General features: G+C 41.6%; 1 protein-coding gene across 5 annotated transcripts in view; it reads left to right on the top strand.

Moving 5' to 3' along the window:
* PLEKHM3 (pleckstrin homology domain containing M3) overlaps positions 1–14292 on the top strand; it is an 89361-nt gene that overhangs the window by 31906 nt on the left and 43163 nt on the right. For all 5 annotated transcript variants that reach the window (XM_069781715.1, XM_069781716.1, XM_069781714.1 and 2 more), the window contains 2 exons: positions 7507–7652; positions 13261–13454. In XM_069781715.1, coding sequence (XP_069637816.1) covers positions 7507–7652; positions 13261–13454 — 340 coding nt within the window. The remainder of the gene's footprint in view (positions 1–7506; positions 7653–13260; positions 13455–14292) is intronic.

Genomic DNA, 14292 nt, shown 5'->3' with positions numbered 1-14292 from the left:
GGGAAGGTTTCAGGTTCAGAGTCTGGCCTTCTGCAATGTCAATAGACTCTAATACATACCTGTGTTGGGTAAACCTGAATAGCGCATATGCCCGAGGTAGTGCTGTGGTAGTGATGTGTGACCAAGAAGAAATTCAGCCAAATAGCATTGGCAAAAAATATATAACCACACTTACTGCACAGTTGTTCCTCATGTTAAAAGGAGGTACAAAATCAGCTGTGTATTCAAACAGAAACAGAGCTGATTATTTCTAGGTGTGTTAATAGCTGCTGTATCAAAGAAATGAAACATAGCAAACCACGTAGCCTTCAGTGTAAGCAAATGAGTGAGCAGTGCAAGGGTAAGTGGTCTTCAAACTAACTGCAGAGCAGAAATGAAAACTGAGTGAAGCAGAGACTCTTTTTGCTAAATGACCTGGTCACAGCTCAGGATGCTGGCACCAGTGTTTGCTCTGATCACACAAATGGCCGGCCTGCTCTTTGCTCTGTTCTCTTGTTTACTTTCTCAGTATATAAAACCAAGCATGAGTGTAATCAACTGTAGGAATGGGAATACTATTATTAATTATGCTCAAATTATCTACTTACTCCTAGCTGGCAGACTTCAAGAGCTGGCCCAGAGAGTGTGTTCAGTTCCCATCCCTGACTAAAGAGTTTGGTGAATTACTAAATCCTGCCAATAAGTCATTCCATGGAAGCTCCCATTCCCTTCTGTCAGGCAGTGCTTCACAGTCTCAGCAAAGTGCCAGATACTGCAGAGAATAATCCTGTAAGGGTATGGGGGAAAGAATAACAAATTAGCTTGAGGTGTATGGTATTCTTCCTCAGAGCTGTTGTCCTGGGAATGGGGAGAAAGGAGTTGAAAGGATGCTCTAGGAGAATGCAAACTGGCTATGCGTTGAAGGATTCACAAACTATAACTGTAGGTGAAGCATGTCTTCATAGCTGTTTGTAACTCCCTCAGAGCAAGTTCTCTGGGAAGAATGGCATCTCAGCCCTTCTCAGCATTTGACACTAAAGGTAAAAGAACCTATGTTCTGGTGAAATTCAAGTGGGGAAATCCAAGCAAATAAAAAGCTAGTTTCCAAAAGTATGGTTTTGTTGCAGCCATTTGACACACAGCTAGTATTTTTTGGTCCTGATTTATTGATGAAATGTTGTTCTTCACTTATATATACAAAGTGCAAGCTTACACTTTGACATTTATGTTTTTTCAGTGTTCCATTTGCAGGCTTAACTACTATTACTTTTATTGGGAAGGCAGAATTTAGCTGTGTAACCTGCAGCATGCTTGTATGCTATCTTCTACAAAGGATAAGTATAATACAAACATGCAGGATGTTGTGTGTGCGTTTATATGCTATCACCTGGCTTGTTTCCACCAGTGATTTTTTTTTTCTTGATTGTTCATCTTCTTGGAGAGGGTCACAGCTCTGTGTGTTCAGCATGACTGATGTAAAGGGTGTTGTTTACTTCACCTACTCCTGGCAGTCTAAATATTGGATGTCTATGCTAATCCAGTCTTCACTGATTGGAAGAAAGCCTGGGTACCTAGGGGATGATTCCTCTCATCTGCCTGGGAGAGATGCTCTGCGGCAGTGTGCCTGTGAGTAGGATGGGATGGGTCACTTTCTGGAGTGGCTTCTCTTCCCAGCCCAGGCTAGAGCCTGTAGTCAGCAAGCCTAGACTGGGTAGGCTAAGTTAGCTGAGCTGGATTGTGTGAAATAGGAAAGACAGGGCTATGCATTGTATCTTCAAATGGCACTAATGAAGATGGGAAGGCTGTTAATTTAGGGCTTAGTCCTGAGCTCCAGCTAATAGTCAAGGTTTCCATTGACTGAGAATGGTTGGTCCATCCTTTGGAGTCTATTTAAAAAAAAAAAAAAAAGAGTCTGGGAGTTGGGGACTAGTGAACCCTTCCTTACTTCTGGAGAAGCTGATCTAGACTATAATTAAAGTGAGATTTGTACGTTGCTGACATAAATAATGTGGGATTTATATGTTGCTTAGTTAATTGTAACTGGATAGGGTCAACCCCACGTGGCTTCAACGGGGAAAATTTTCTGCTTTTAATCTGTTACAGTTTTGTTGGTTTTGTTTTTTTGGTTTGTTGGGTTTTTTTTAAGTCTGTAAGCAGCTCACAAAAAAATAGGCAAGGTGAGTAAAGTGTCAGACTTTGCTTGGAGGTTTATGAGTTTTTGATTGTTTCTTTAGGAAGACAATTGCTTTGGAAAAAAGTAGTGCTGGGAAAAGGACAAAGTATAATGCAAATTTAAACCTGTGTAGGCATGAGGGAGAAATGAGCTGGATTGTTAGTGTGTCTTCCTTGTGAGCTTGAGTTTTCCCATGGTAGAGTGAATTGTGGAATAGATGCACAGAAACATGAGGCCAGCAGCTGAAGTAATTCTCACCTTTTCTTTCTGTTTGTGCTGAGCAGCTAGAGCAATGTTGTATGCCTGATCTAACACTGAAAATTTTTTTGCTGTGCTCCTGTTTAGTCTGCTTTATGGCTTTATCAAGCTGAAAGCCTTTTGAAGTCTGTGGGTCATTTTCTTCATATTGTATGTTGTTTCTAAATGAATTAGCTTCTAAGCTAATCTGTCACAGATTTAATTACGGTACACAATCATGGGGGAGTTGCTTTTTCCTGATACTAAGCAGGGAACTTTATTGCATAAGGAAAACAGTTGTGTACTTAATTCTAGTCTGGTCTTCCACTTTCTCTGTTTCACTGTGGAGCTTTTCTTGCTAAAAGATTAAAGAAAAAGGTATCTGGATAAAAAGAACAGTTGTGTGTGTCTTCCTTGACCATAAGAGTATGCAACACCCTGAAAGTGGCAGAAATGGTGTTTTCCACACTATGCAGGAGAAGAATTGTATTCAAGTGTCTTGGATTCCTCCTCCATACTATCCTCACTACCACCTTAAGTCAAGGAGAGAGACTTGTTACAACTTTTTAAACCTGATCTTCCTGTACTTGTTTCTTCCCAAAGTCTTAACGCTTGGAGATGAGCCTCTTGATGTTGATATTCCTGCTCTGCTCACAGACATGTTGTTGAGAGAGGTTCATCTGTGCCCAGCAGCACTTTCTTGCTGCTATTTTTTTCTAACCCCTATTTTCTTTGCTTGATTCCAAGGCTGTTTTGTTATATTTTCTGTGATGAAAGGTTTGGGATTACTCCTTCCCTCACTTTGCTAACAGTATACCTACAGCTATACTTCTTCCCTCTGTAGCTTGCTCTATAACATCCTTTAGGTAACATCCTTTAGGGTGATTTGGAGTAATAGTAAATATCACTGTATTCTCTTTGCTCTAGGCTTTGGGTTTTCCAGACCTTTGTATAGATGTTATATGGATAATATTCTGTGTGAGCATTAGAAATAGGTGATAGAGGCTTGGTGAGAGTTATGCTGCTTTTTCCCCCCATCCTGTGGAAGGTGCTTTCTCTAGCTATAGGCAAGTCAGTGTTTTCTCTGCAAACATGAAATGGTCCTTCTTCCACCCTAAACTGTTTGTTGAGTTGTGTTACCAATCTCTGAGGTGGTCAGCTACATCTGACTATCTTGCTCAGATAGGGAGGGGTGCTCAAGAGTTTAAAACCAGGAATCAGTACTAGCTTTGCTTCTGGTAAACATGATGGCAGGTTTATGTACCTGAATGTCCAGGTGTAGGATTTCCAAGGGCATTAAGCCACAAGCTATTCTATCCTCCTCTTCTTTCTCTCTCACTCTTGCTTTATTTTTTCCCATCTTAGAAAAACAAAGTAGCATAAGTGGTCTATGCCACAGAAATATGTTTGTCACACTACATCACTTTGAACTGCATAACATCAAAGAGAATCAGTGCTTTGATAACTTGATTTGAAAGGACTGTAGAAATAGCCATCATTATGAATCACAACAGATAGGAATGGAAAAGATAGATGGTGATTTTCAAACAGCAAAGCTTGTAAGGTAAGGGAAAATGTAAGGTAGGTGCCAGTGCCATATTCTCATCTAAAATACCCTGACCTTACAACTGTTATGTAGCTTTGCAGAATATGATTTGCTTGAGGATATGAAGAGGAATGATAAATACTCTGTAAAAATGTGTTTCTGAGGAACAAGGAAACAAACGTGGGCTCAGAGAAGGGCTGGAATAAGGGAGAAAGCAATGCATGCATGCTGCTTGGGTAGGAAGTTCTTCTACTTTTTCCGCCTTATAAAACTACCCTTCCTGAAGGGAAAGGCATCCAAGATTGCTTGCTGAGACACTCCTCACCCCAGAGACCTTCAGTTCTTATGGTCTGGACATAGGGAGGAGGAGGGAAGCCCCCCCCAGCTCTTTTGTGCTTTGTCATTCCTCTCCTGAGGAAACTCTCCGTGGACTGGAATGAGTGTCTGGCTCTAGGAGGTTGCAAGGAATCAGGCCTTAAAATGGTGACTTCTAAACTGCAAATGTTTTAGTTTAGGGTGATGGCAGTTCAAATTGGAGTTTAGCTTATTCTTGTCTTCAGTCTAATAGATAGCAGTTTAAGCATTAAGACAAACTAGCAGCCTGTGGAGTGGCAGGGAGTGCACAGTGGCAGTTAGGTGAAATCAGTGTGTCCTGTCCCATCCTCATCCTCCAGACGAATAAGTGTTGGCTAGTGCGGAATGTTTATGAAGGTTTCAATGGCATTGAGTTAGGAGACTGCAGTCTCATTCAGACACAGCTTTACCACCAGTACTTCATCAGCTGGTCCAAACACATTGAGCTAGAAAATACTACATATCATTTAGGAGTCTCTGTTTCACCCAGTGTGAGGTGATGGCTGTGTGTAATGAAAGCTGAAGTTGGAGCCAGTTGAGGCAGATGCTTCAATGCTTTTCAGCGATAGGAAATTCAGAGACAACTAGTGAGGAGAAAAAAATCAGACTTCACTTCTTTTAGCAAGGCTGGCACAGAAGAACGTGCTGTACTGAGCATTGCCAACACAAACATCCTATTTGAGGGCTTGTTCCCATTTAGTTTGGTAATGCTCTCTTTCATAGATTCCTTCATCTTGCTCCATGAGGGGAGGAGTGGGCATACTTCTCTGTTTCCTTTACAGAGGGGCAAGATTTACCTCTGTTGGGCTTTTAAAAACATGGGCCCCATAGCAACAGTGTGAGTACCTTCTGCAAGTATCTTCTAGGGCTACTAGTCAGACAAATGTCATGTCAGATGAATAGGAATGGTATTTCATGTCTTGTCAGCTGTTCAAAACCTTTACTTTTATGTATGAATGCATTTTAAAAATTGAAAGAATAGTTCTATATGTACTACGGAGCACTGATACTGAGCTTACTACTGGGTGTGTCTGCTGACTTCATCCATAACAGCATAGTGGAGGAGGACTGCGTGGAAACTCTTTTAACTGACTAGTCAAGAAGCTGCTTTTGGAAAAAAAGAAAAGAACAGGAAAGGAAAGATGGGAAAATGTGTGCTTTGCATTGAGAGAAATATGAAGTTTTTGGCTCCTAAGTTCTGATCCCAAGCCACAGTCATACGTCATCTTTTTTTGTAACACACTGCTGAATTACTTGAATTGACTTTACCCTTATAAAAGGCATACCTGCATTCTTTCTGCCCTAAAAATACTGCTTTGCAAAAAGTTCTGCTAATATTTGCCATACAGAAATTATTTCTACAATGATAGTAGTTTACAGTCATGTTTGGGTTTTCTGCTTGATTAGCTAAGATGAGGTCACATTTTTGCATTATGTATGTTGAGTTATACCACTTGAGATATATGTTTATACTTATGCTCTGATCTTATGAATGGTAAAGGAGGAGATATTACCATAACTATCTGTTTCATCAACTGACCTGTTTATATGTTTGCCTTTTTCAAGAAACTGCACATCCTCACTTAAAAACAAAAGGGGAGGGGAGGGGGGAGAGAGAGATGGAGAGAGGACATGTCCCACACTGATTCACTTGATAGTGTGTATTGCAGAGAATCAATGGCCAAATGGCTCTGGAGTGTGGAAGAGGAGGAAGTGAACTGATTGTGTTGGTCAGGTTATTCTAATTATTTTGATTAGAGCAGAGGGGACATGGTAGCATCAGCTAACGGAGAGGAGGAGTTCGATTTATACCTCGAGTAGTTGAGCTGCAATCTCTCCTCAAATCAGGATAACTTCTACTGGGGAAAAAAGATTACTTCAGTGAGAGAAGTTACATAATTACACTAAAAAAAATCAGTTATACTGACAAAAGCAGTCAGTTCACTTCTGCCTGAAAAACTCTGTTTAATGAATACTTTTGCTGTGAAAGTGATGTACAAGGTTTCTGCTAATCAGCATTACTAACCAGCTCCAGCAGAGACTGAGCATATGGCACATGCCGGAGTGGAGGTCTGGTGCTAATTGTATTGGTAGCTGTAAATGTCATACGGGGATACTAGTATTTGAAGGAAAAGCAGAAATACCATCATGTGTGCTGTGTCAAAGAGATGTTAGTAACAACCACAGACATCCCATTACATCTTATCAAAACATTCTTAGCCTTGCTTCCTGAGCAGGTTGTTTAATGCGACTGTGCTGTCTGTCTTCAACCCTCCACTCTAATATTATTTGAATCTGTTGGCTTGTTTTAGTTACAGTTGAGAGAAAGACAGAGGTGTCAACTACATTGAGTTTCTATGTGTTTTGTGAAAACAGGTGGTCAGGCAAAGGACAGCTCTGCCTTAGTTCTTTCCAACTAAAGCAGCAGCTTTTGAATACATTGTTTTACCCCAGGGACTCCCCACAAGAGGGCATGGGAAGAGGCAAGGGATCCAGCTGCCAAAAAAGTATCAGACAGACCTCAGACCTTGTAAGACACATGGTAATCCAATTGTAAAGAAAATAAAAAAACAACACCTGCAGGAAACTGAGCTGTGTCACTACTGCTAGTCAAGGACTACTCGTTCTCAATGTGACTTCTGCTCACAGTTATTTTTCATGGTCTGACTGTGGTTTGCCTTGGCTGTGCTAGGTCTGTGGCTGAATCTTACCTGCCAAGTCAGCATCCCTTCTGGCTGTCAGCAGGAGCTGGCTTGCGCTCCTCCAGGCAGCCAATGCTGGCCCATTCTGTTGTGGGGAAAATGGGAGCTGTCTGGAGCAAGCACACAGTGCTTCTGTGGTCTGCTGTTTTCTGTCTAAGCTTCAGGTCATGGTTTTCAGATGGCCATGGTTTTTAAGTGCCCAGTGTCTCAAAGTTGGTCTTCTGCCTTTGTTTCTTGAGAAGTGCTAAGTATCCTTAGTGCTAAGTATCCTTTGACTGCTCTCTGAACTCTTTGTCATAGATGCCCAAGTTAGTGTATGCTTGTTCAACGCTAGTCCAAGAATACTGATATTTATTCCCCTATTATTTAGGGAATGAGAAATGGCTTATTGGTAAACAAATAAAATTTAAAAAGGGTCTCAGATGGGGGAATAATTACTTTTCTTAACAGCATCCTGAGTGTGTACCTCTGGCATGGTGTACAAACCCAGACTTTTTCCCCTCTCTCTTCTCCAGGCTGTCAGCGCTCCATAGGCTTGTCCAATGGGAAAGCCAAGGTGTGCAGCTACAGTGGATGGTATTACTGCAGCACCTGCCATGTGGATGACAGCTTCCTCATCCCTGCACGGCTGGTTCATAACTGGGACACTTCCAAATACAAGGTAATCTCCCTGCAGGTTGGCTTGCTAGCCAGTGAACTGAATTGCTCTTTAGACAGAAACACAGACATTGCAACTGTTGAAGGTTACAGTTATTGACTGCTAATACTGTCTTTGTCCATCTTGTCAGAATGAGCCACGCTCTCTCAACAAGACATGTTTTCATCACAATTTCCTTAGCCAGGCCTAAGGGGTTCCGCCACAGGAGCAGCCATGCTCCTCTTTCTTGGTGGCATCTTTTCCATCATTGCTTATCTGGTTGTTCAAGAGACAGGGAGGGGCAACAGTGAAACCTCCCTTTTAGCCCTAATCTTTGCAGTTATTGGGCCCTTGAGGACTACCTGTTCCATAAGCACTAGGGACTACGGACTGGCACTGCTTGGTGGTGGATGCTAAATAGTGGAAATGCCCACCGTAAACTGGCGTACCCTAACATGGTGTTTGCAAGGCCCACTATGTCCTATCTCTTGGCACGAATATTTCGAGGACACTAGAAGGACGTTGCTATAGCACTTGTTTGGACCAGACAGCAGAAAGTAACATAAAGAGAAAATTCTACAGTTGTTCATTTGCCACACAAGCAGCTTTTCTAAAACTTCTGTAATCTGCTATTTGCTGCTGCCTTGGTGGCTGGTTGCTAGATAAGAGCAACTGATTACATGCCTCAAAGCATTATGCCAGCAAACACAGTAGCAGTGTTGTTTTGCCATCTCAGGGAGCATATGCTGAAACAGTAACTAACTCATAAGGAATCCAGACCATGCTAGAGCCTCAGACCTAGCAGCCACTGTTAGGAGAGGCTGTTTGATGTTTTGTGTCTGCAAATATTATTATTATGGGCTATTTGAAAAGGAAAAAAATAACCAGTAACTGCCCTATTAGAGGAAAAGCAGCTCTCTTGAAGAAGAAAATTTGTCAGAAGGGGAGATTATTAAAAGGTAGCCAGAGCCTGCCATCAGGAAAATGATAGTCTTGCACGATGAAATGCAAGATTCTTCAGAATTACAAAGCTCCTATGTGTGGAGACAAAAACACCTCCCTTTCCTAGAAGCTAGGACTAAATATTTAAGAGTTCTTTCTTTGGATGCTTTACCAAGGACTAAACTTGCTAGCCCATGGTAGTATAGGTAGCTGTGATGTGGGGCAAGTGGATGGTAAGGCAAAGACCTCCTATCAAGCTGTCAGTAATACTGCCAAGCAAATAAACTGTTTTGCTTTCTAAACCTGCAGGGTAAAAACTATGCTCTGTTTTCTGTGGTCTTGGTATAGGCAGCTGAGGCACAAAAGGAAATGGGACTTTCAATCTTAAGCATTCGTTGAAAACTTAATCTACTGTAATCTCACTATAATAATGAGAAGTTATCAATTTGCACTTTTTGTGGACAGGCAGAACAGCTGTGAGGTGGGTTGGGAGCACAAGCAAATTCTGTGCAGATACTTTACCAGTCTCTGTGCCAAAATGCTCAGAGAGGTGGATTTAAGAAAGGAACAGCATCCCTTAGGTAGGAAAACATTACAGCATCCCCAACTGTTAGAGCAGAAACTAAGGCAGGGAGGGAAGGTGAAGAGGACATCATGTGCCTCAGTGGCAGTGTGACAAATGAGCTGTGATCACTGTTTGGATCTCCTCAACTCCATCCCATCCATGTATAGCATAAAATAACAAGTAGTTCTTGTTACTTTTGTGAAATCTTTGGGATATTCCCCTTTCTGTTCAATTCTGTATACATGTGCTTTTATTTCTGTCCCTGCTATGCCTCCATGGGAACTAAGCAGTACTTTTCTGAGGCAGCTTACATAATTGCCTGCACTTTTACATCTGCATCTCCTTTCTCCATTCAGAGATAAAGTCTGATGTTTATTTCTTCTGTATCGTCTAGAAAGCAACTTAGTGCTGGCTGCTGCACTTCATAGTTATAATGAAACTGCATGATTCCTTAGTGGCATATTGATTAAATGTGTTGATTTGGCAAAGACAGATATCTTGTCCCACTTCCTTGAGGTGATTTTGGTAGTACTGATTTTCTTTAGGTTCATTTTAAAAGGAAGGTAACTCAATTTGTCAGCTTTTCACCTCCCATAATTGGCCAGTGTGCCCACACTAAGCTGTGCAGCAATATCCTAAAATGAAGCTAAACAACAGAACTTCTCCTAAATGCACAGCCCAGCTCCTCACAGATAGCGCAGCAATGCCTGAAAGTGCAGCTTCTGCAGGGGTGACTTGCTACTGGCTGGACTCATCGCATACCCCAGAGAGGTCCTGCAGGAAATAAGCACATACCATGTTTGATGGTCAGAACTGAAAGAGGGCTTCAGCCTTCAAAAGCTTCTGTGTTTCACACAGTCTGAAATGTGCCTGTCAGTCCACCAAATGGAAGCAAAGTGAATGAGGGTTTGGAAACCTTCACTCCTCACTACCACCTTTTCCCTGCCTCTGCAGGGGTTTCTGGGATCTGTCCCGTCTGTCTCTGGCAAAGCAAGCACCAAGAGGTACTCTAGGACACGAGCTTTTATGATAATACAATGTAATTGGGCGTGTTTCTCTTCTATGTTTCATGTACTCCTAGACATCTGAGCAGCAGCTGTAAAGGAAACTTGCATCAATTAAGTAAGTTTTGCAAATGGAGAGGTTCTTGTCTGCTTTTGGCAAGACAGGACATGAAAAAACAGAACTGGTAGAAATCTGTGGAACTGTGTCTTCCCATACCCAGGATCTTGAAAAACAACAATGCACTTAACACCTGAAAGCTCATAGGTAGGAAAAGAAAAATCCCCTTGACTGCAGTAAAAGCTCTTTGAAAGGACTTGGCAGTTAGGCATGTTTCTTCTGTCATAACCAAAGCAGCAGTTCAGTCCCCAGGTTCACTGTTCTTTCCAGTCTCCCTACTGTTTTCGTATTTGTGTTTTTCATGTGTTTGTGAGAAGGGAAAAGAAAAGAGGCAATCTTGTGAACATCCTTTCTTCTTTTTACTTAGGCCAACTGTTTTCACTGTTTGCATGCAAAACCCAGTAAGTATTGCTGTTTGGTTCAGGTGGCTTCCAGCCTGTGCAAAATGCCAGACAAACACAGCAGGAAATGAACTCCCTGTGCCAGAAGGCTTCAAGGGAGGCTGAATTCTGGTAAATTGAATTCTGAACTGTAAGTTTGCAGCCTCTAGAAGAGAAAGGTCTGGAAATGTTAGCATCCATCCTTGTATGACATTTAAAGCTAAAACCCTGTTGCACTTTGCATCTTCTTACTCCTTCTGGCTTATTTAATAGGATTGTCTAGTCTGCCCAGTAAAACTGGGGACTGTGAGTATGCTAGTCATGTACTAGAATATTGGCTGGTAGCAAGCTGAATTATAATGACTGCCTGATCCTTCCCATTATAAGACTGCATTTCAGCTTCTTATAACTTAGCTATGGTTGGCAAGGTAGGTTAATGTTTTACATGACCTGTGTGCCTGTGTCAGGCGTGCAGAGGGAACCGACACCTACCTGTCAGCCAGTGATGCTGGACAAAGCTACTTCTCCTGCAATCAACACTCTTCAGGTACTTTGTATTGGCAAAAAGAGAGAAAGGTTTGCTTTGCTCCTCTCTCCTCAAAGGCTTCATTCAGACCATGCAGCACCAGAGTCACACAATAATACTTTGTCATCATAATGCACATGTATTGCAGAGTCACTCAGGTGACCTCAATTCTGGCATTTTTTTGTTTCTGTGCTCTTAATGTTGCAGCCTCAGGAGGGCTGCCCCATACAGGGTAGAAGTGTGCACAGGCATGGGTGCAGTACTTAGACAGTAATCGCCCTCTGGTTCCCGAGACAGTAGGGCAGGTGGATGAGGAGCCCATCACTTCAGCAGGGGTTTAAGGCAAGGAAGTAAGACGACAAAGAACACTGGGCACCAGGTCCTCCTGATCAGAGGTGCTAGTAGCTGTATCAAGCATTCATGTGCCTCCTAGGGAATCACTGAATATGTGCCTTAATTTGTCCATTAGTGGAAGAGGAATAATATTTACTATAGATACAGCAGTTGTCAGGGGATTGCTGAGATATTACAGCCAAATAGTTTAATGATTGTAAAAGCAGGTTGTTTAACTGCAGTCTCTTTTGTGCACTGCAGTTAGCATGTCTAATAAAACAACAACATTGCTAGTGTTAGAAAACTTGACATATTTGGGGTTTGTAGAGTTTTGTTCTACAAAATCCAAGTTGCCAACACAGCATGTTACCTGTGCTTCCATTCAGACAGCACAATTCCTTGTACTTGCCTTATTTCAAAAAAAAAAAAAAAAAAAAAAAAAAAAAAATTAGTGGGATGTCTAATACAAATAGGTGAGATATTTAGTACAGCTTCAGGACCTGGGGAACCTGTGGAGTTATGGTCTACTGTATTTAAAATTACACATTGTGTTATCTGTATAGCTATTGGTGGGAAGGTTGGCTTTGGAGTTATTTCTTATATCTTTATTATGCGTTGTGAAAGGGTTACATTTGGGGCTAGCTTTCCCTCTAAGTAGCTAGTGACTCCTATAGCTAGTAACTTGTGGTGGTTTTGGAAGTGGTGCTATTTATAAGGACGTATATTGCTTTTTCCTACTTCCTACCTTACAGCACCAGAAGGGAAATAACATCTTAAATCTCAAGAGGCTATGGTGTGCCCTTTCTCCTTTTGTTAGCCTAATTCATCCCTCCCTCGACTCAGTGTAAACAGTGATTTAAAGGTCCAGGAGGACTAATTGAATTGTGGAACGAATAGTATTTCTGTAGCACAGTTTCAAGTGATTTGCAGCTCATTTCAGGTAATCCCATCTTCTCTTTTCCAGCTGTGATAAAATGCAGGAGTAAGGAATGAGAGGGAATTTGGCCTTCTTGCCTCAGAAACAGTAGTATCTTTTCTAATGGGAACATAAGTCCCATTAATTTATCAAGATTACAGTAGCTCTTTGCAGGTGGAGATAGAGCACTATCATGAAAAAGGCATAAGAAAAATTTCTTGCAGATGAAACATGGTGAGTAATACCAGTAAAATTCAACTTTATTTGTATTTAAAAAAACCCTGCAACTTGATAGATATGCTTCTGATTATTTTCTTTTTACGTAATTTTAACCATACTGGCTGAGCATGAAGGAAATGGAAGTAGTACTTTGCACTGGAGTTCTGTACCCTGGGATAGTACAATGTGATTGGATTTGCAGAGTGTGTATGTTTCCTTTTCTAATGTTGTGCTTTGGCACTTACCTAAGCACTTGCTTCTTGCCAAAAAGAAAGCAGCGAACAAACAGAAAAATATTAACAGGGAAGAAACTTGGTATTCAGTTTTTAGACTTGAAAAACATCTAGTAAGCTATGTTACCCTGCAGTGAAAACATGTGTGGCTGCAGATACTGCTGTACTTTGGGTAAATAAGGAATTATCTCATACACTCAACTTTGATGGGCTTGATGAAGTTTGACTTGGCTATAAGCAGAGACAATTGGATCTCTCTCAGCTCTGTCTTCATCTGTAATTGGTAACAGAGTAAGTTTTCAGATGCAGAGAATAGCTGACAGATCATGGAGGGGAAGATTTAGTTAAAAAAAGTTGGGAGGAAAGCCTAGCTAAACTGGTTGCTTTATTTTTCAGGTATCAAAGCAAGCCAAAGAGTTCCTGGAATATGTTTATGAGGAGCCATTGATTGATATCCAGCAGGAAAATCCCATGTTGTACAAGCATGTTGAACCTCTGGCAACTGTTGGTCGCCTGAGACAGCAGCTAAAATCTCTCCGAGCCTATTTGTTCAGCTGCAGAGCAGCAGTGGCTGAAGATCTGCGTAGAAGGTAAGAACCACAGACAACATACAGTACAAGGATGTAGTGTCCTTGTCATGTTGCTTTTCTCCTTTTTTTTTTTTTTTTTTTTTTGTCTTGCAATCTAGTTCTGAAGGCATTACCCATTTAGAAAGACGTTTGTGCTTGCATCTGACTTCCCTGGGCAGCTGGGTTATCTACTGCCAAAGAAAATGGTTTTATAGGGTCTGAGTATCTGAAGTTGTTCTTGACAACTATTAGCGCAGGGGTCACATGTTGTGGTGAGCATCTTTTACTCCTCCATGGGGTCCCTGGCTGTGGGTGAGTATTTTCAGTCAGGTGTGATACCTCATGCCCCCTGCCGTGGCATCACAGTGTGGTAGCAACTGTTGGGACCTTTGAAACACCTCACATTATGGCAAAACATGAGGGAGGCCAGAGTCAACCACCTGTCCAGCGCTTCTGCCCTCTTCTGTGATATGATCTCACACAAAGGCAGAGGCCAGAGGTAGTCCCCTGGCACATGACCCAGCATGTGATTTATGTGACACCAGAGTAGTTGTGCTCTGGCTCAGCCACTATCTTTTCCATCCATGATGTGGCTGTGCTCAGCGTTCTGTTCATTGGAAAACACATGGTCACAGCACAGCAGAAGGTGTTTCATATTGAGTTTTCTTTGGTGGAAACTAGTTTTATAAAAAGTGAAATTCTTTTTAGAAGTGCTGTATCTTAGTCCATTCAGCTGCTGCTCCATTTTTCTAAGGAGCTAAAAATAAACAGTCATCTTAAAACTATCAAGTCACACTTGTAACCTTAAAAAAGTCAAGTTACTTTTGTCGTGGATCTCTGAAAGAGATGGGGAGATGTC

Source organism: Haliaeetus albicilla, chromosome 4 (assembly GCF_947461875.1).
Source record: "Haliaeetus albicilla chromosome 4, bHalAlb1.1, whole genome shotgun sequence".
In the NCBI taxonomy this organism is placed as follows: Eukaryota; Metazoa; Chordata; class Aves; order Accipitriformes; family Accipitridae; genus Haliaeetus; species Haliaeetus albicilla.
Note: the sequence above shows the minus strand (reverse complement) of the source record. Positions and strands in the feature narration are given on the sequence as shown.